This window comes from Nicotiana tomentosiformis, chromosome 3, assembly GCF_000390325.3.
Source record: "Nicotiana tomentosiformis chromosome 3, ASM39032v3, whole genome shotgun sequence".
Classification (NCBI taxonomy): Eukaryota; Viridiplantae; Streptophyta; class Magnoliopsida; order Solanales; family Solanaceae; genus Nicotiana; species Nicotiana tomentosiformis.
In genome coordinates, this window is record NC_090814.1 from 149,352,807 (window position 1) to 149,375,759 (window position 22,953).

General features: G+C 40.8%; 1 protein-coding gene and 1 long non-coding RNA gene across 2 annotated transcripts; both read right to left on the reverse strand.

Moving 5' to 3' along the window:
• Positions 1-9,897: 9,897 nt before the first annotated feature.
• On the reverse strand, positions 9,898-10,383 carry LOC138908669 (secreted RxLR effector protein 78-like). The gene has a single exon (XM_070199352.1). The coding sequence runs from the start codon at positions 10,381-10,383 to the stop codon at positions 9,898-9,900; it is 486 nt and encodes a 161-aa protein (XP_070055453.1).
• A 2,765-nt stretch (positions 10,384-13,148) lies between these two features.
• Positions 13,149-20,918, reverse strand: LOC104102919 (uncharacterized). The gene is made up of 2 exons (XR_011415072.1): positions 20,512-20,918; positions 13,149-13,427 (listed from the first exon to the last, which is right to left on the reverse strand). It is a non-coding gene; the product is annotated as an uncharacterized lncRNA (long non-coding RNA).
• Positions 20,919-22,953: the final 2,035 nt, after the last annotated feature.

A 22,953-nucleotide genomic window follows, 5' to 3' on the forward strand; every position in this document is an offset into this window, starting at 1 on the left:
AAATAGAAAAATATTTTATTTTTATTATAAAATTTTGCAATCAAAATTTTATTTAGTTGATCAGTATATTCATTTTCGCTAATTAAGATATCTTTTTAATTGTATCATTTGGTTTGCTCAAATTGTGTTTTAATCTAATGATAGAAATATTTCTCTTATTAAATGCACTGCTATTACCATTGGGATTGATAACCAAGTATTCAGAAAGAACCAAATCATATTTTATTTGGTACTCTTATTCGTTTCCGACATTGACATGAGTGGGTTGCTCTAGTGGTGAGCACCCTCCACTTCCAACCAAGGGGTTGTGAGTTCGAGTCACCCCAAGAGTAAGGTGGGGAGTTTTTAGAGGGAGGGAGCCGAGGGTCTATCGGAAACAGCCTCTCTACCCTAGGGTAGGAGTAAGGTCTGCGTACACACTACCCTCATCAGACTCCACTAGTGAGAAACACACTACCCTCATCAGACTCCACTAGTGAGATTATACTGGGTTGTTGTTGTTGTTGTTGTTGTTGTTGTTCGTTTTCGATACGAAGCAAGAAGACACTTAATATTGAATATGTTCTTATTTTATATTTCATGTCAGTTGAATATTTTTTATTTGAGGCCAGATGTCACGACCCAAAATCTCACCCGTCGTGATGGCGCCTATCTCAATACTAGGCAAGCCGACAATCTCAATAAACCACATGTCTTTTAAATTTGAAAGCATAATGATTTAATTTAGCGGAAAAAACCTCACAAGTACAAATATAATTACTCCCAAAACCCGGTGTCACTGAGTACATGAGTATCTAATATGAATACAAGTCTGGAAAATACGGTCTATAATAGTCTAAGACCAAATACAATAAATAAGGAGATAGGGAAGGAGATGCAAGGTCTGCGAAATACGGCAGCTACCTCAGAATCTCCGGAAAATCAACTGTGCGAAAAATTTAACACCCGCTATGTCCGAGAATACCTGGATCTGCACATGAAGCGCAGGGTGTAGTATGAGTACAACCAACTCAGCAAGTAACAATAATAAATAAGGAACTGAAGATAGTGACGAGCTACACAGTTATAGTTCACTTACAGTAATTCCAGCAAAGAATAGACATAATTTCAAATCCAGCAGTTTAAGTCAAATCAATTTTATACAGTTCATGTTCATGTAATCCGGATATAGAATCTTTCAGAGAATTTTACAACAATGACAGATAGCAACTAAATGCAACAACAAATGAAAAGCAAGTACAACCTCTCAGGCAACAGTCACTCAACTCGTCACAACAGCTCAACCACTCGGCTTTCAGCCCTCAACACTCACACGTAATGGGTACCCGCACTTACTGGGGGTGTACAGACTCCGGAGGGGCTCCTACAGCCCAAGCGCCATAATCCGCACAGACAACTCACGTGTTGTACGGACAATTCACGTGCTATAATATCCTGCACGAACAACTCACGTGCCATATATCCTTACCTCACTGATAGTTGCTTGGCCTTACTCAGTCATCAACCTCTCTAGTTTCTCGGGCTCTCGAAAATTACAAAGATCAACCCAAACAAAGATAAACATAGTGAATCAACAAATATCAAGAAATATTGAGGTATGATGCACAAGTAAAATCTTGACTGAGTACAAGACAGTAATTAGCAAATAATTCAACAAGTACGCGACCTCTGTGGGTCCCAACAGTACTATCACATAGCCCAAGCATGATTTACAGTCAAATTTCTTCAACACAAAGAGAGCATATAACTAACAATAAGTTATTCAACTTTACAGTTTTACGGGACGGACCAAGTCACGATCCCATCGGTGCACGCCCACACGCCCGTCACCTAGCATGTGCGTCACCTCCAAAATAATCACATGACACAAAAATCCGGGGGTTCATACCCTCAGGACCAGATTTATAACTATTACTTACCTCAAAACATGAAATTCTTTACTCTGTTATGCCTTTACCTCGCAAATCGGCCTCCGGATGCCTCGAATCTAGTCACAATAATTCGATTCAGTCAATAAAATTTATTGAAATTAATTCCATAAGGAAATACTAATTTTCCATAAAAATCCGAAATTTAGCTCAAAAATCGCTCGTGGGGCCCACGTCTCGGAACCCGACAAAAGTTACAAAAACTGAAAGCCCATTCTACCACGAGTCTACCCATACTAATTATACAAAAATCCAACCTCAACTCGACCTCCAAATCATCAAATCTTATTTCCAAATTTCTAAGTTCAAATCTCTGATTTACACCTCAAAAACATGTAATCTAGTTGGACTATTCGATGATAATTCAATATTATGGAGTAGAAATGATCACAAGAGACTTACCTCAAGTTTTCCTTAAAAATCTATCAAAAATCGCCTCGCCTCAAGCTCCAATTTGTTAAAAATGGCGAATGGGACGAAGTCCCATGCTTTATAATTCTGCCCGGACAGCCCTCGATCCTGCCTCGATCCTGGGCCTTCAATCATGTTACTCGATCCTAGCCCTCGACTCTGGCCTTGATCCTTGCCCCTCGACCCTGCCTTCGATCGTGGCTTCGATCTTGGGCTCGATAATGGCCCTCGACCCTGCCTTTGATCGTGGCTTCGATCCTGGGCTCGATCATGGCCCTCTATTCTGGGAGATTCTGGGCTCGATCTTTTGGGCTCGATTCTGGGAGAAGGAATTTGCAGCAGCTATTTTAGTCCACTTTTTGATCCATTAACCAACCGAAACTCACTCGAGGCCCTCGGGATCTCAACCAAATATACCAACAAGTCCTAAAATATCATACGAACTTAGTCGAGTCTTCAAATCACATCCAACAACACAAAAAACACGAATCACGCATAGATTCAAGCCTCATGAACTTTAAAACTTTCCATTTCTACAAACAACGCTAAAACCTATCAAATCACGTCCGATTGACCTCAGATTTTACACACGAGTCATAAATGACATAACAGACCTATTAAAATTTTCGGAATCGGATTTTGACCCCGATATCAAAAAGTCAACCCCCCCGATCAAACTTTCCAAAAATTCAACTTTCGGCATTTCAAGCCAAATTCCACTACGGACCTCCAAATAATTTTCCAAACATGCTCTTAAGTCCAAAATCACCATAGGAGCTATTGGAATCATCAAAATTCAAATCTGAGGTCGTTTACACATAAATCCACATCCGGACAACTTTTCTAACTTAAAATTTTTAAATTATGAGACTAAGTGACTCATTTCACTCTAAATTCCTTCCGGACCCGAACCAACTAACCCGATAAGTCATAAATCAATTGTAAGGCATAAATTAAGCAGTAAATGAGGGAACAGGGTTATAATACTCAAAATGATCGGTCGAGTCGTTACATTCTCCCCCTCTTAAACAAACGTTCGTCCTCAATCGGGTTTAGAATAATACCCGGAGTCTCAAATAGGTATGGATATTTATTCCGCATCTCCTGCTCAATCTCCCAAGTAGCCTCTCTGACTGGCTGGCCTCTCTAGTGTACCTTCACTGATGATATGTTCTTTGACCCTAACTTTCGAACTTGCCGGTCTAAAATAGCCATCGGCTCCATATCATAAGTCAAATTACCATCCAGCTGTATTGTACTGAAATTCAGAATATGAGACGAATCCCCGACATACTTTCGGAGCATGGATACATGGAACACTGGATGAACACATGATATACTAGGTGGCAAGTCAAGTTCATAAGCCACCTCTCCAATCTTCTTAAGTATCTCAAAAGGCCCAATAAACCGAGGGCTCAAATCTTCCCGAACCTCAACACACCCTTCATGGGTGAAATCTTGAGCAGAACCTTCCCCCCAACCATGTAAGTAACATCACGGACCTTCCTGTCACCATAACTCTTTTGTCGAGACTGCGCCATGCAAAGCCGTTCCTGAATCACTTTAACCTTCTCCAAAGTATCCTGAACTAAGTCAGTACCCAATAGCATAGCCTCACCCGACTCAAACCATCCAACCGGAGACCGACACCATCTCCCATATAATGCCTCATACGGAGCCATTTGAATACTCGACTGGTAGCTGTTATTGTAAGTAAACTCCGTGAGTGGCAGAAATTTATCCCAAGAACCCCCAAAATCAATGACACAAGTGCGTAGCATATCCTCTAATATCTGAATAGTGTGCTCGGACTGTCCGTCCGTCTGAGGGTGAAATGTTGTACTCAACTGAACCTGGGTGCCCAATTCTCGCTGAACTGCTCTTCAAAACTGTGATGTAAACTGCGTGCCCCGATCTGAAATGATGGACACTGGCACACCGTGTAGGCGAACAATCTCGCGAATATAAATCCCAACCAACCGCTCCGAAGAATAATTAGTACTAACTGGAATAAAATGCACATATTTGGTCAACCGATCTACTATCACCCAAACAACATCAAACTTTCTCAAAGTCTGTGGGAGCCTAACTACGAAGTCCATGGTAATATGTACCCACTTCTACTCCGGAATTTCAAGTTTCTGAAGTAATCCGCCCGGTCTCTAATGTTCATACTTTGACTGTTGACAATTTAAATACCGAGCTACAAATCCAACTATCTCTTTCTTCATTAACCTCCACCAATAGTGCTGCCTCAAATCCTGATACATCTTCGCGGCACCTGGATGAATAGAGTGCCACGAACTGTGAGCTTCCTGGAGAATCAGCTCACGTAAACCATCTACATTAGGCACGTATAGCCTGCCCTGCATCCGTAATACACCGTCATCTCCAATAGTAACTTCATTGGCATCACCATGCTGCACCGTCTCCTTAAGGACAAACAGATGTGGATTATCATACTGGCGCTCTCTGATGCGATCATATAAAGAAGACCGAGAAACCACACAAGTCAAAACTCGATTCGGCTCGAAAATATCCAATCTAACAAACTGGTTGGCCAAGGCCTGAACATCTAAGGCTAAAGGCCTATCTGCTATCGGTAAGTATGCAAAGCTGCCCAAACTCTCCGCCTTATGACTCAAGGCATCAGCCACCACATTGGCTTTTCCGGGATGATAGAGAATGGTAATGTCATAATCCTTAAGCAACTCTAACCACCTTCGCTGCCGCAAATTAAGATCCTTCTGTTTAAACAAATATTATAGACTTTGATGATCGATATATACCTCACACTGGGCACCGTACAAGTAATGCCGCCAAATTTTCAAGGCATGAACAATAGCTGCTAACTCAAGGTCGTGGACCGGATAATTCTTCTCATGTGCCTTTAACTGTCTGGATGCATAGAAAATCACCCTACCGTCTTGCATAAGTACTGCGCTGAGACCAATACGCGACGCGTCACAATACACAGTATAAGACTCTGAATCTGTAGGCAACACTAATATTGGAGCTGTAGTCAAAGTTGTTTTGAGCTTCTGAAAGCTCTCTTCACATTTATCCGACCACGTGAACGGAGCACCTTTTTGGGTCAATTTAGTCATAGGCGATGCAATAGACGAGAAACCCTCCATGAAGCGACGATAATAACCGGCCAAGCTGAAATTTTTTTGAATCTTAGTAACTGAAGATGGCCTGGGCCAACTCTGAACTGCCTTTATTTTCTTCGGATCCACCTTAATTCCTTCACTGGACACTATATGTCCCAAGAATGCCACCGAATTAAGCCAAAACTCACACTTAGAGAATTTGGCATAAAGTCTCTCCTCTCTCAGCCTCTGTAATACAATACCCAAGTGTTGTACATGCTTCTCCTGGCTATGTGAGTATACCAGGATATCATCAATAAATACTACGACAAATGAATCAAGATATTGATGGAATACACTATTCATCAAGTGCGTAAATGTTGTTGGGGCATTGGTTAGCCCAAAAGACATTACAAGAATTCATAGTGGCCATAACGAGTTCTGAATACCGTCTTTAGAATATCCGAATCCCGAATTTTCAACTGGTGATACCCAGATCTCAAATCAATTTTGGAGAACACCCTCGCTCCCTGAAGCTGGTCAAATAAGTCATCAATACGCGGCAAAGGATATTTATTCTTAATTGTAACTTTGTTCAACTGCCTATAATAAATGCACATCCGCATAGTACTATCTTTCTTCTTCACAAACATAACCGGTGCACCCCAAAGTGACACACTAGGCCTAATAAACCCCCTTTTAAGGAGTTCCTGAAGTTGTTCTTTCAATTCTTTTAACTCAACTGGTGCCATACGATACAGAGGAATAGAAATGGTCTGAGTGCCATGCACCAAGTTAATACCAAAATCAATATCCTTGTCGGGTGGCATACCCGGCAGGTCTGTAGGAAATATATCCGGAAAGTCTCGCACGACCGGTACTGCATCAATAACAGGAGTATCAGCATCAACATCTCTCACAAAGGCCAAATATGACAAACATCCCTTTCTAACCATACGTTGAGCCTTCAAATAAGAAATTATACTACTAGGAACAAAATCTAGAGAATCTCTCCATTCAACCTTTGGCAACCCCGGCATTGTCAACGTCACAGTTTTTACGTGACAGTCCAGAATAGCATGACATGGAGACAACCAATCCACACCCAGGATTATATCGAAATCAACCATACCAAGTAATAAGAGATCAACTTTAGTCTCCAGTTCCCCAATAGTTACGACACACGACCGATACACACGGTCCACAGTAATAATATCGCCCACCGGTGTAGACACACAAACATGTAAAACTAAGGACTCACAGGGCATGTCCAGATAATGAACAAAATACGATGATATATATGAATAAGTAGATCCAGGGTTAAATAATATAGAAGCCTCCCTGTGGCACACTGATATAATACATGTGATCACTGTATTTGAAGCAACAATATCTGGCCTAGCAGGAAAAGCATAGAATCGGGCCTGACCGCCACCTGATCGGCCTCCCCCTCTTAGGCGACCCCTAGCTGCATGACCCATACCCTGAGCTGGGTGGGTGGGTAGTGTAACTGCTAGTGCTGGTGTCGTTGGTCGAGAACTCAACTGTGGAGCCCCACTCAACAACCTTGGACAATCTCTCTTGAAATGACCCAATTCTCCGCACTCAAAATAACCCCTCCTCTGACGGAACTGCTGCTCCTGATAACCCAAAGAATTACCTGTAGAAGCCTGAGCGGACGAGGCATGATGAGAACTCTGCGCTTGTAGTGCACTGAATAAAGACTGGCCTGAGTGAGCACTGTAAGAACCGTGGCTAGCTGATGCACCATGATGAGCTGGACTAGTCGCCTGAGCGTGTCTGAAAGAACGACCCCTATCGCGGTAAAATTGCCACCTAAAGGAACACCGCTGAAATCACCTGAACCACGAGGCCTCTTAGCCTCCCTCTCAACTTGTTCATGACTACAAACTATCTCAATCCGACGAGCAATGCCGACCACCTCGTCGAAAGTAGCACCAGACACTCTCTATCTAGTCATGAGTAATCGTAGCTGAAAAGTGAGGCCATCTATGAACCTCTTGATCCTCTCCCTGTATGTGAGAATCAACCAGATAGCATGATGGGCCAATTCTGAAAATCTCATCTCACACTGTGTCACGGACATATCACCCTAACGAAGTTGCTCGAATTGTTTGCGTAGCTTCTCTCTGCGGGACTGAGGCACGAACTTCTCCAGGAATAGACCGGAGAACTATTTCCAGGTAAGGGGTGCTGCACCGACCGGCCTACACCTCTCGTAAGCCTCCCACCATCTGAAGGCAACCCCCAGAAATCTGAAAAGTAGTGAACGAGACCCCACTGGTCTCTAGAATACTCGTTGTCCGAAGTATCCGTTGACACTTATCCAGAAAACCCTAAGCATCCTCTGACTCAGCACTGCTGAATGGTAGAGGTCTAAGCCTCTCAAATCTCTCAAGTCTTCTCTACTCATCATCTGCCATAACAGGAACTACCGGGGCCTGAGCAGCTGCAACCGGTTGGGCTGATAGTGCCTCCGGTATATGAAGTCCCTACACTACCTGGTTTGGAGTACGGGCAACAGGGGTATGAGTACCTCCCCCGGCCTGATAAGTGATAGGTGCGGCATGTGCCGAAACCACCTGAGCAAGACCAGTGCAAACTGTCAATATCTGGGATAAAGTCTCCTGAAGGCATGGAATCTCAATAGGCACAGCTGGTGCCTGAGCTGGTTTCGGCTCAGCTATATATGGAATCTGCTCCTGACCTGGAGCAACTGGTGGTACTAAAGGTGTGGGTCCAATTGTGGTACGAGCTACACCTCGACCTCTACCTCAGCCCCGGCCTCTACCACAGCCCCAGCCTCTCGCGGCCCTAACTGGTAGCACTGGTTGTTGACCGTCTGATTCGGTAGTACGTGTCCTCACCATCTGTGAGAGAATAGAATAATAGAAATTTAGTTTTCGGAATCAACAAATTCGCATGACAGAATATCTGGGATAAAGTCTCCTGAAGGCATGGAATCTCAATAGGCACAACCGGTGCCTGAGCTGGTCCTATCGGCTCAGCTATATATGGAATATGCTCCTGACCTGGAGCAACTGGTAGTACTAAAGGTGTGGGTCCAATTGTGGTACGAGCTACACCTCGACCTCTACCTCGGCCCCAGCCTCTACCACAGCCCCAGCCTCTCACGGCCCTAACTGGTAGCACTGGTTGTTGACCGTCTGATTCGGTAGTACGTGTCCTCACCATCTGTGAGAGAATAGAATAATAGAAATTTAGTTTTCGGAATCAACAAATTCGCATGACAGAATACAAGAAAGTGAAATTTTCCTAAGGGTTCTGCAGCCTCTCGAAGATAAGTATAGACGTCTCTGTACCGATCCGCAAAACTCTACTAAACCTGCTCATGACTCGTGAGACCTATGTAACCTAGGCTCTGATACCAACTTGTCACGACCCAAAATCTCACCCATCGTAATGACGCCTATCTCAACACTAGGCAAGCCGACAATCTCAATAAACCACATGTCTTTTAAATTTGAAAACATACAACAACAACAACAACAACCTAGTGAAATCCCACTAGTGAGGTCTGGGGAGGGTAGTGTGTACGCAGACTTTACCCCTACCCCAGAGAGAGTAGAGAGAGTAGAGAGGTTGTTTCCGAAAGACCCTCGGCTCAAGAAGATAAAAAGAGACAATATCAGTATCACCAATAGAAACCATAGGAAAAATAACATCATGAAAATGAAAAAGTAGATGCAAAGCAAACGCGATAGATAATACATAGAACTGACACTATGGAAAACAAAAGAGTAGTAAGACACAACCTTGCCACTAGTTGACATCGACAAAAACCCTACCAGACTAGCCTCACAAAAGGTACGAAGTAAAGGAGGCTCAACTATGTACCTCCTAACCTACAACTCTAATACTCGACCTCTACAACTTCCTATCAAGAGCCATGTCCTCGGAAATCTGAAGCCTTGCCATGTCATGCATGATCACCTCTCCCCAATACTTCTTAGGCCGTCCTCTACCTCTTCTTGTGCCCTCCAAAGCCAGCCGCTCACACCTCCTTATCGGGGCATCTGGGCTTCTCCTTTGTACGTGTCCGAACCATCTGAGTCGCGCTTCCCGCATCTTGTCATCAATGGGAGCCACGCCCACCTTCTCCCGAATATCTTCATTCCTAATCTTATCCATCCTAGTGTGTCAGCACATCCAACTCAACATCCTCATTTCTGCTACTTTTATCTTCTGGATATGTGAGTTCTTAACAGGCCAACACTCAACTCCATAAATCATGGACGGTCTAACTACCGCTTTGTAAAACTTACCTTTGAGTATCAGTGGCTCTCTCTTATCACACAAGACTCCAGATGCTGACCTCCACTTCATCCACCCACCCCAATATGGTGTGTGACATCCTCGTCAATCTCGCCTTCCCTCTGGATAACCGATCCAAGGTACTTGAATTTTCCACTACTTGGTATGACCTATGATTCAAGCCTCACTTCCATGCCCACTTCCCTCGGCTCAGTGCTGAACTTACACTCCAGGTATTCCGTCTTCATCCTGCTCAGCTTGAAACCCTTAGACTCAAGGGCCTGTCTCCAGACCTCTAACCTCTCGTCAACACTGATTCGTGACTCATCAATCAGAACTATGTCAGCGGTGAATAACATACACCATGGCACATCCCCTTGAATATGGTGTGTTAACACATCCATTACCAGGGCAAATAAGAACGGACTGAGCGCAGAACCTTGGTGTAACCCCATAACAACTAGAAACTGCTCAGAGTCGCCTCCTATAGTCCTAATCCGAGTCTTAGCCCCATCATACATGTCCTTAATTTCCCAAATGTAGGCAGCCGGCACGCCTTTTGCCTCTAAGCATCTCAAGAGAACTTCTCTAGGAACCTTGTCATACGCTTTCTCTAAATCAATAAACACCATGTGCAAATCCTTCTTCCGCTCCATGTACCGTTCTACCAACCTCCTAATAAGGTGTATAACTTCCGTAGTAGAACGACCCGGCATGAACCCGAACTGGTTGTCGGATATAGACATTGTCCTCCTCACCCTCGCTTCAACCACCCTCTCCCAAACTTTCATGGTATGACTCAGTAATTTGATACCCCTATAATTATTACAACTCTGGATATCACCTTTGTTCTTATACAACGGAACCACCGTACTCCACCTCTACTCTTCCGGCATCCTCTTCGTCTTAAAAATAACATTAAACAATCCAGTCAGCCACTTCAAGCTTGCTCTACCCACACACTTCCAAAATTCAATCGGGATTTCGTCTGGACCGATCGCTCTACCCCTACTCATCTTACGCATAACTCCCACGACCTCCTCAACCTCGATGCGCTTGCAGTTCCCAAAGTCACGGTGACTCTCGAAATGCTCCAGTTCACCTAGCACAATATCCCGATCCCCTTTTTTGTTCTGAAGTTTATGAATGTAAGTCTGTCATCTCCTCTTAATCCGAGCATCTTCTATCAATACTCTACCATCATTGTCCTTGATGCATCTCACTTGGTCCAAATCCCGGGCCTTTCTCTCTCTCGTCTTCGCCAGCCGGAATAACTTCTTCTCTCCGTCTTTTTTCCCCTAGTTCCTCATACATACGGCCATAGGCTGCAGTTTTAGCCTCCGTGACCGCCAGCTTTGCTTCCTTCCTAGATAACTTATACCACTCCATGCATGCCCTCCTCTCCTCCTCACTTGTGCTCCCTACTAATTTTAGGTATGCTGTCTTCTTCGCTTCCACTTTACCTTGGACCACTTTATTCTACCACCAGTCTCATTTGTGCCTACCAGAGACACCCTCGAGGTCCCTAACACTTCTCTCGCAGCTTCCCTTATACAGTTTGCTGTCGTTGACCACATAATGATTGCGTCACCACTGTTCCTCCAGGCTCCCACAGCCGACAACCGCCCCTCCAACTCCTGGGCTTTATCCTTAGTCAAGGCACCCCACCTGATTCTCGGCCGTCCGCGGTCGAACCTTTTCCTTCTCTTTAACATAATACCAACATCTATCACTAAGAACATCTGCTGCATCGTGAGTATCTCACCCGGAATAACCTTACAATCCTTACACAACCCTCTGTCATACCTCCTAAGGAGGATATAGTCAATATGAGTCGTCGCCACAGTATTTTGGAAAGTAACTAAATGATCATCCCTCTTCGGAAAGCTAGAGTTCGCAATCACCAAACTAAAAGCCTTAGCGAAGTCTAACAGCGAAGTACCTCCTCAGTTCCTCTCCCCAAAACCGAAGCCTCCATGCACCTCGCCATAGCCGCTTGCGGTCGACCCAATATGACCATTGAAATCCCCTCATATAAATAGCCTCTTAGTAGGCGGTACTTGACACACAATCTCATCTAACCCCTCCCAGAATCGCAGTTTAACTTCCTCATCCAAGTCCGCATGCGGGGTGTAGGCGCTAACGATGTTTAGGGTGCACTCTCCAACCACCAACTTAATAGTCATCAATCTATCATTCACCGGTATAACCTCAACCACTGACTCTTTAAGTTCCCCATCTACCAAGATACCCACACCATTCTTACCCTTCCGGACTCCGGAGTACTAAAGCTTATACCCGTCCGTATCCCTCGCCATAGACCCTACCCACCTAGTTTTTTGGACACATGCTACATTGACCCTCATCTTCTGAAGGATCTTTGCCAACTCTATAGACTTACCCGTCAGTGTACCTATGTTCCATGACCCAATTCTCAACTTATAGGCACCCTTGTTCCCCTTACCTCCCTTTCCTGCCTTCCCACCCCCTAACCATTGCCTTACCCCCCGCTCCCCCCGAGGACATGACCTTACTCGGCCATCCCAGACCCTAGCCACTATACCTACGACAGACTAAAGGAAATCACTAACACATACTAAGCAACAAACCAGAGTAGAAGAAGATATATTGTAACTACAGGCACGCTAATATGGTGATTAAACTAATACGAACTAAGATGGCAGCAATTTAACTAACACAACGAAGGGAAACAACAAAATGGGAGGTACCAACTCCCGCAATTAGAACCTGGAATTGTTTTGGTCTACACGGCGGCATTGCGACCACCTTGCACGTTCACGTCCAACTCCCGCGTCGCCCCTTATTGACAGTCGCCCGGACTGTTCTTCACTTTTTGTACACGCACGTCCCGCTCACCGCCAAAAGCCACCGAGCCTAACTTGAAATACACACAAAACACTACGAAGCCAAACAAAGGGGGAAGGGCTGTCACCGCTACCACGGGTGAAGTCCCAACCGTAACAAAAAAGCGCAAATAAAAGGTAATGAAGAGGAAAGGAGCAGAGAAAGGGAGGGGGGATTACCCGCAACTAAGAATTAAAAATGAAGAAGAAAAGCAAGAGGGAAAAGGGCTAATATTGCTGCCCGGCGAAACAGCAGTCGCCGGCAGTGTTGTTGATCTAATAAGTATGGGAGTGGGGAAGAGGGAAAGAATAAAGAGGAGAGAGAGGAAGGGGAGGCGTGAGAGATGAAGGGGGAGGGGGGCTTACCTGTCGGTGGGGGTGGTTGCCAGCGTGGGGTGGTCGCCGACTGCCTGTGAGTGTGTGTTCTGGTTTTTGACTGTTGGGGAGGGGATGGAGCGTTTGGCAAAGATCGTTCGCAGAGAGGTGGTGTTATACATATAAAAAGGTATCAATATATAAGTTAAGAAATGGAGAGAAACTAACCCAATGAGATCTACTTCTAACAGCGGAGAAAACATAATGATTTAATTTAGCGAAAGAAATCTCACAAGTACAAATATAATTACTCCCTAAACCCGATGTCACTGAGTACATGAGCATCTAATATGAATACAAGTCTGGAAAATACGGTCTATAATAGTCTAAGACCAAATACAATAAATAAGGAGATAGGGAAGGAGAGGCAAGGTTTGTGAAACACGGCAGCTACCTCAGAATCTTCGAAAAATCAACTGTGAGAAAGAATCAACACCCGCTATGTTCGGGAACACCTGGATCTGCACACGAAGTGCAGGGTGTAGTATGAGTACAACCAACTCAGCAAGTAACAATAATAAATAAGGAACTGAAGATAGTGACGAGCTACACAGTTATAGTTCACTTACAGTAATTCCAGCAAAGAATAGACATGCTTTCAAATCCAACAGTTTAAGTCAAATCAATTTTATACAGTTCATGTTCATGTAATCCGGATATAGAATCTTTCAGAGAATTTCACAATAATGACAGATAGCAACTAAATGCCACAATAAATGAAAAGCAAGTACAACCTCTCAGGCAACAGTCACTCAACTCGTCACAATAGCTCAACCACTCAGCTCTCAGCCCTCAGCACTCACACTAAATGGGTACCCGCGCTCACTGGGGTTGTACAAACTCTGAAGGGGCTCCTACATCCCAAGCGCCATAATCTGCACGGACAACTCACGTGCTATAATATCCTGCAGGGACAACTCACGTGCCATATATCCTTACCTCACCGACAGGCCCTTGGCCTTACTCAGTCCTCAACCTCTCTTGTCTCTCGGGCTCTCCGAAATCATAAAGATCAACCCAAACAAAGATAACATAGTGAATCAACAAATATCAAGAAAGACTGAGGTATGATGCACAAGTAAAATCATGACTGAGTACACGACAACAATTAGCAAATAATTCAACAAGTACACGACCTCTGTGGGTCCAACAGTACTATCGCATAGCCTAAGCATGATTTTAAACATGATTTACAGTCAAATTTATTCAACACAAAGATAGCATATAACTAACAACAAGTTATTCAACTTTACAGTTTCACGAGACGGACCAAGTCGCGATCCCTTCAGTGCACACCCACACGCCCGTCACCTAGCATGTGCGTCACCTCCAAAATAATAACATGACACAAAAATCAGGGGTTTCATACCCTCATGACCAAATTTATAACTGTTACTTACCTCAAAACGTAAAATTCTTTACTCTGTTATGCCTTTGCCTCGCAAATCGGCCTCCGGGTGCCTCGAATCTAGTCACAATAATTCGGTTCAGTCAATAAAATTTATTAGAATTAATTCCATAAGAAAATACTAATTTTTCATAAAAATTCAAAATTTAGCTCAAAATTCGCCCACATCTCGGAACCCGACAAAAGTTACAAAATCCGAAAGCCCATTCCACCACGAGTCTACCCATACTAATTTTACAAAAATCCAACCTCAACTCGACCTCCAAATCATCAAATCTTATTTCTAAATTTCTAAGTTCAAATCTCCGATTTACACCTCAAAAATATGTAATCTAGTCGGATTATTCGATGATAATTCAATATTGTGGAGTAGAAATGATCACAAGGGACTTACCACAAGTTTTCCTTGAAAATCTTTCAAAAATCGCCTCTCCTCAAGCTCTAATTTGTCAATAATGGGGAATGGGACGAAGTCCCCTACTTTATTATTCTGCCGAGATAGCCCTCGATCTTGCCTCGATCCTAGGCCTTCGATCGTGTTCCTCGAGCTTGGGCCTCGATCCTGACCCTCGATCCTGGCCCTCGACCCTGGCCTTCGATCCTTGCCCTCGATCATGGCCCTCGACCTTGCTTTCGATCGTGGCTTCGATCCTGGGGTCGATCATGGCCTTCGACCCTAGCTTCGATCCTGGGGTCGATCATGGCCCTCGATTCTGGGAGATTCTGGGCTCGATTCTGGGAGAAAGAATTTGCAGCAGAAGGAAATTGCAGCAACTATTTTAGTCCACTTTTTGATCCGTTAACCATCTGAAACTCACCCGAGGCCCTCGGGTCCTCAACCAAATATACCAACAAGTCCTAAAATATCATACGAACTTAGTCGAGTCTTCAAATTACATCCAACAACACTAAAAATACGAATCACACATAGATTCAAGCCTAATAAACTTTGAAACTTTCCATTTCTACATACAACGTCGAAACCTATCAAATCACGTCCGATTGACCTCAAATTTTGCACACGAGCCATAAATGACATAACAGACCTATTAAAATTTTTAGAATCGGATTTTGACCCCGATATTAAAAAGTCAACCCCCGGTCAAACTTTCCAAAAATTTAACTTTCGGCATTTCAGGCCAAATTCCACTACGGACCTCCAAATAATTTTTCGAACACGCTCCTAAGTCCATAATCATCATACGGAACTATTGGAATCATTAAAATTTGAATCCGAGGTCGTTTACATATAATCCACATCCGGTCAACTTTTCTAACTTAAAAGTTTTAAATCATGAGACTAAGTGACTCATTACACTCCGAATTCCTTCCGGACCCGAACCAACTAACGCGATAAGTCATAAATCAATTGTAAGGCATAAATTGAGCAGTAAATGGGAGAACGAGGTTATAATACTCAAAACGACCGGCCTGGTCGTTACACCAGAAGTATAACTTGGCAAGCTAGCCTTTACAATCTCTGTTTTTGTCGATTTTGGAACTGGTAGTATTTGACATAAAACAAAAATAAAGAAGAGAAAGAAAAGGAAGTTTTTTCTTTATTTCAATCCAAATAAGAGAAAAAAGAAACTACTCAAAAATGAAAGTTAGATAAAGAAGTCTTTGCTACTTCTTTCCTCGGCTAATGGAAAAAAATTCTTCTTTTTACCCTGTCTCGCGCCATCCATCTCCAAATAGTAAATGCGCTACTGAGCTCAGATGTTCGCTTAAGATTTGCTTTCTGCGCGTGCTGATGTGATGATAATTCAGAAACTTTTTTGCAAAAAAGAAGGGCCATGTTCCTATGGGTTCACGTGCTTACTTTGAATAAAGATAAATAAAAAAAAATAGATAGGCGGCGGAGTCAGATCTTGGAGTAAGCTCCTTTCCATGGGCAATCTACTCAAGAGTTTAGGCCCCTAATTCGGTCTATGTTTGGGCTGCTGCCGTACTCAAAGCCCAATGGGGAGGGTGTCGAGAGCGAGGATCCATTTTCTGCATCTCGAGTGGTTTAGTAACCCGCATTACCTTCCAAACCATTAATTTTTTACCAAACGGTTTATTAATATCCAATATATCTCTAGAACTTTGTTTGACACTTAGCCATAAGTGCTTCATCCCATATTGTCAATTTTGCTTTCCTTATAAATTTAGCACCATTGCTCTGCTTTGATATATTTGTGATGGTTATTTAAGTTGTTTGAAGATGTATATCAAATTTAAAGTGGGTAGCCTCACAATAAAAGCGTAGTTGGTACACCACTTGCTATTATTGCTAACAATGTCATGCCTCTTGATATGATATTTCCAAGTAATGTGTGACATATAAATATTATTTTGATTTCGCTAGAGGCATCTACAAAGAATAATCCCGTTATAGCAGAGTCGTCTCTTTATAATATAGTCTTGAAAGCTTGTTCTTGTTTAGAATTTACCTTTGATTGTGCTTCCTTAGACACTTGTATAGCATTTTGATTCTTAATAATATATTAACCTTTTTACTTGGTGTTCTAACTCTCTTTTTATGGAATAAATTTATGTACCCTAAGATTTTTTTTAACTTGAATACGAATTTTACTCATATAATGAATTTAAAAAATAATTGAATTGGATTCTCTTGCTAAATAATTAATTAAAAAATTTAATTATTTGATTTTAATATAAAAAATATAATTTATTCTATATTGATTCAGATCTTAATATTAGTTCATATCCTGTTTTGAATATTTAATCTTAATTACTATTTTATCCACCATAAATTTTATATTCAAAGAGTAAAAGATTGATATGACATTTTACTTTTAGATTTTTATGTTTGTATAATCATTAGTGGTATTGACTCTTACCTACCATTTTTTTTCTCTTTCTCACACATTTATATTCTCAAACATTTTCTTAGTTGTTGTTTAATAATTGGGTATTTTTTAATATTACACGAAAAATTGATAAAAAATATTATTTGAGTAGGAAAATAATTCAAATATAATATAAAAATATATTATCGTTGGGGTATTTTTTGTAATCAATTTTAACTAATAATGCAGTCCATTTAACATTACTTTTTATTTTGTATTGGACATTATGCAGTGGTAATATATTGTCAATACGAAGGATTCTGATGAAATTGATTTTATTAAGCTTTCCTATATTTTTTTAATAAGAATTTAATAGACAAATTTTATTAATTTTAAAATCTTAAATATTAAAAATTAGCATAGAAGGCATTGTAGTCCAAACAATAAGTTATTGCAGTTATGCTTGTCACACCTCCTTTTTCCCGAGGGGATATGAGAGTTTTTCCAATTTAAGTGACATTATTCGAAATGAGATTATTTATTGATTCAAAGTTGCCACTTGGAATATTTTTGTGGTGTCCCAAGTCACCGGTTTATTTTAGAATCCCAAATCGAGGAAATTAACTCTTATTTATGGTCTGCGAACATAGAAGACTGAGTAAGGAATTCTGTTAACCTAGGAGAAGGTGTGAGGCACTCCCGAATTCCGTGGTTCTAGCACGGTCTCTCAACTATTAATAATTGGCCTAATTATCTGATTTAAAATATATTTGAGACATATTGTGCATTTTTACCTTTTAAACCGCTTTTAATTATTTATGGAATCTGTTTGAACAAGTTGCGATGTCGCACACTCATTTGTTTTTGGTACAAATTGTGAATTGCGCCACGTGAAACGCACCCGCGATTTACAATATGTTAATATTATTATTATTTGAAGTTATGGCCGGGTCACATGAATTGCGCACCCGAATTAGGGATTATGTATCACGACTATACCACGGGAACCGTACACATAACCGTGATGATTAATTACGCGCCTAAAGCAAACTACGATGTTTATGGGTTTAAATGTTTTCCTAAGGTTTAAGATTACATGAGGATGTCTGGAATTATGGAGTTATTTGTGGACAAAGTCTGCAATTAGCTAAATCGAATTCGAACTATTGACGAGCCAAGACTTCCCAGTCATTTAAATTTGTTTATAGTTTGAATACATTTGGGACTACTCGAGTTCAAAAGAGGATAATCAATTAATGATGAAAGGGATATATAACTTGAGGGACAGTAATATTAAACCTCATGTTCTTTCAACTTGGGCCCAGAAACAAGCCCTATGTATTATTGTAAATAGAAGAATTCATTCAATCCACACATCAAACCCCTTACTGGCATCATTATGCTGTAAATAAAAGGTATGAGCGGTTCGTTTCTTACAAAATAAGAGAAAGAAAAAGCCAGACACTCTAATAGAACTTTTATGAGATAATCAAATACACCCTTAATATCAAACCCGTTGATCATGGCTTAGAACAAAAATCAGTGGCCATTTTTATATTTACAACAATCAAATGTTCTCAAATAGCAACTTAATAGTATCTTGAAATTATAATGAAGCTAATTACCAAACTATTAGTATTGATAATAAAACTAAATCAACGGCCCTACATGCTTCATTACCACACATAGCTTAGCCATCATTCAAGCAAAAAACCTGTTCTATTTTAAAGCTCATACTTAAACAAATTATGAGAATGTCAATGATTAGAGCTAAGAATTATCATGTGAGTAAAGCCATTAAAATGCAACTCAAACCAACTTGTGGACAGATCCATAGTTGTTGACCTTCAAATCCATCATTAGACCTTAATTTATCATAAAAAGCAAGCTCAGATTTCCAGCAGTTAGTATTTTGAATAGAGGCAGCATGTATTTGACCATGAGATATGTAGTTTGAGATCTAACTAAACATGTGAAATCAACTACAATTTCAGCCACAAAATTACTAAGGAGACCATTTGTCCTCAATCATGCAAATCCATAACAAGTTTAAGGTCTAAAGCATATCAAAACTAACATTCATTCACGTTTACAAACAGGAATAGTCAATTTACGCAACCACAACAAATAACTTTAAGGAATAACTAACATTTAATTGCAAATCAAACAGAGGTACATGTGCAGCGAGATGTGTACCTAAACTTGCAAATGAAGCTGAATTTTGCCAAGTAAAGATCAAGGAGTATAGCTAACAAAGAGCTCAAAACAGAGCAGCAACAGAGATCACGAGGACAATTTGAATCCCAGATGAACAAAAGAAAACAATAGCAGCAATTAAACCAGCAATTTCTTCCAACCAAACCAAACTTTGAACTCAGAAATGATGCCAAAATCCCAAAGTGACTAGAAGCAGTTTTCAATCTTTATATCTCTCTGATTTTTGGAGTGTTTTTAACAGCTTTTTAAACTCAAATTTCAAAGAAAAACCTAAATTTCTAGTAGTTGTGATCCTTTTTTGTCTAAGACTGTGTGTGCTTTTTGAGTGAATATGCTGAATATTAACCTCCGTGTATGAGGAGTATAGGGTCCCTTTTATAGAATGTGAGAGTGCAAGATGATAGGAATGAGAGAGAGTGAAGGAATCTGCCAGCCTTCCCTTAAAATCAGGGAATTGACATCTTTTCAAAATAGAAAATGGACAGATGTCCAATTTCTTAACAGATTGGGACAGATGTCCTTGTTTCTAGAAACTTCTTTTATTCCCAGAACCTATGAACTTCTGAAAAGTTCACTCTATTCTCTATTAACCCAAATATTCAAAGAATTAAGCCAAATGACCAACAAGCTTAGGCCCAAACTAATTGGGCTTTCTATTTGTCAAGCCTGACAACTCATCAAGTTCCAAAACTAAAACAGCCCAAAAGATAAAAAATAAACAAAACAATTGATTTTGAACAATTAAAGCTAACACTATAAAAATGATAAATATAAAGAGTTTAATATGACAAAAACTAACTGAAACATTAATGAGCTATGAAATTAAACTTGTTAATTAGCAAAGGAATCTAAAAATCAGTGATTAAGCTAAAATTAGAGAACAAATAAAACATAGACAATCTACTAATTAATCCTAACTAAATTCCTGAATTAATTAAAAATGATTCAATTAACCTAAACACATGCGATTAACTAATCGAGGTCCTGCAATTGAACTGTTAATCTACTCATGCAAACACGGAATCGAATAGTATGCAAAGTGTCTAACTAAATTGAATAAAAATGCAAAACAGATGTTCAAGAAAATTATTAATTCTGAACAAAAGAAAAGGATCACGGAGTTACCAATTGAAGCCGTATAAGAGCTAATAATAAAGAGACTGGGAATCGACATCAACTCCGATAAACTGAACAAACTCCGGTGGCCGTGAGATGAACTGAGACTAACATCAATCAATTGCTCTCATCAAGAGCAATCAATTGATGTAGGTTTTGAGTTTAAACTGGCTGGGGTCGAGGAGTAATTAGAAGAGGAAGGATTTAGTTTTTTTTCCAGAATTTCCAGATCCGAAATTGGAAGGATTTGATAGGGGTTTCGGAAAGTTTGATGGTGAATTTGGATTGAGGGTGAAGAGAGGATTATAGGGTGTGATTTTGAGGGGGTTTGGAGTAGCGTCGCCGCCGCAAGCGATTTCCGGCGGCTACAGACGGCGGAGGTGAGAGAGAGAGGTGAGGAAATTTTGAGGTTAATCTCTAGGGTTTTGGGGAGGGGGGTCCGACATTTTAAAGGGGAAATAAGATCAGTTCCAGTCGTTGGATGGTGGAAGATCAACGACTGGGATTGGCTTAGGGCAAAACGGGGTCGTTTAATAAGGGGGAATTGGACCGGATTTTAAAAGGGAGTTGGGCTGGGGGAGAAGAACGACTGGGCCTCTGAAATGGCTGGCCCAGTTGTGAATGAAGAGAAAATAACCCCTTTTCCTTTCTTTAATCTTTTCTCTTTTTGACTTTAAATCATAATTAATTAAAAACCTAAATTGAGTCCTAAATTAATATAATTTATAAAATTAAAATTAATTATCTATTTCTAACATTAAAACAACTAATTAACTTAAAAACTAAAGAAAAGAAAAATACTAATTTTAAAGACTAAAAGCAAAATATGTAAAAATTGACCATTTTTGCAATTTTTTGCTTAATAATGCAATTACTCTTGTAATTAATTCCTAAATGCAAATAAACCTAAAATGTTATACAACGAATATTTTAGACAATATTTGGGTATTTTATTATAATTTTAGAATATTAAACATGCAACTAAATGTAAACAACAATTAACAAGAAATTCCTAAAAATTATATAAAATTTAAAATAATTAAAAACAAATCTATATTTTTTTTTTGTGAATTTGTAGGAGTATTTTTTCTTCGGGCAAAAATCACGTGCTAACAGCTGCCCCTCTTTGCTCGAGAACATAAAGAGTTTTCGGGCAAAGATAAAGTGAGCAGTTGCGAGCAATATTTGCCAGCTGGATACTCCATGGGAAGCATTTTGAAAAGGTTTGACCGAACCTTACTTCGGAGGTTGCCTACATATCCTTGGCTGTAAAGAAATCAGGTCAGTATAGTTTTGGATGTTTTGGTAGCCGGGACTACCGAGAAGCTGTGATTTCACTGCTGTTGTTGCTGTTTAGTGCTTGCTGAACTCTTTATCACACCAAAATCAAAATGAAAAACTAAACTAACTAAGCCTATCATCTATGAGTTACAAGATTCCTATCTATATTTTTCTGAAGCTTGATCTTGAGTCTTGGCTGGTTCCCCACGCAGACTCTGATCTGAATTTTGATGCTAGTTAGCTACAGGTGCTAGTTCATTCTTCTTCAACTTTTCGAATCAAGGCGGGACATGCAAAGCCTGTGACTTCTGTCATGTCTTGAGTGGTCCACATCTTTTCTCCGCTTCAGCACTTTGGATTCACTTCTTTTCTTTTCTTTTCTTTATTTCAGATTGAGACGTCTTCTTTTGGTCATCTCGAACCCGTGCCTCAAGGTAAAACCTTCTCAGACACCAAAACAAGACGAACGAACGAAATATTTCTACCCCAGCTTTCACTAGGAAACTTTCGTGAGTTATTTGCAACAAAACTCTATACTACTTCATTATTGAAAGCAAATAAAAGGTCGGGATTATGTACCCTTGGGGAAAATAGAGACTAGGGAATGGAGACCCTATGTCTAAAATAAAAGCAACTAGGGAGTGGAGACCCTATGTTGGAAAAGTGACTAGGGAGTGGAGACCCTATGTCTAAAAATAAAAATCAACTAGGGAGTGAAGACCCTATGTTGGAAAAGCGACTAGGGATTGTAGACCCTATGTCTAAAATAAAATCAACTAGGGAGTGGAGACCCTATGTTAGAAAAACGACTAGGGAGTGGAGACTCTATGTTGGAAAAACGACTAAGGAGTGGAGACCCTATGTCTAAAAATTATCAACTAGGGAGTGGAGACCCTATGTTGGAAAAGCGACTAGGGAGTTGAGACCCTATGTCTAAAATAAAATAAACTAGGGAGTGGAGACCCTATGCTGAAAAAGCGACTAGAGAGTGGAGACCCTATGTCTAAAAATTATCAACTAGGGAGTGGAGACCCTATGTTGGAAAAACGACTAGGGAATGGAGACTCTATGTCTAAAAATCATCAACTAGGGAGTGGAGACCCTATGTTGGAAAAGCGAATAGGGAGTGAAGACCCTATGTCTAAAAATCATCAACTAGGGAGTGAAGAC

Excerpts from the sequence above, each read along its gene's own strand:
- LOC138908669 (XM_070199352.1), bottom strand. The coding sequence starts at position 10,383 with ATGGAGCGGAAGAAGGATTTGCACATGGTGTTTATTGATTTAGAGAAA.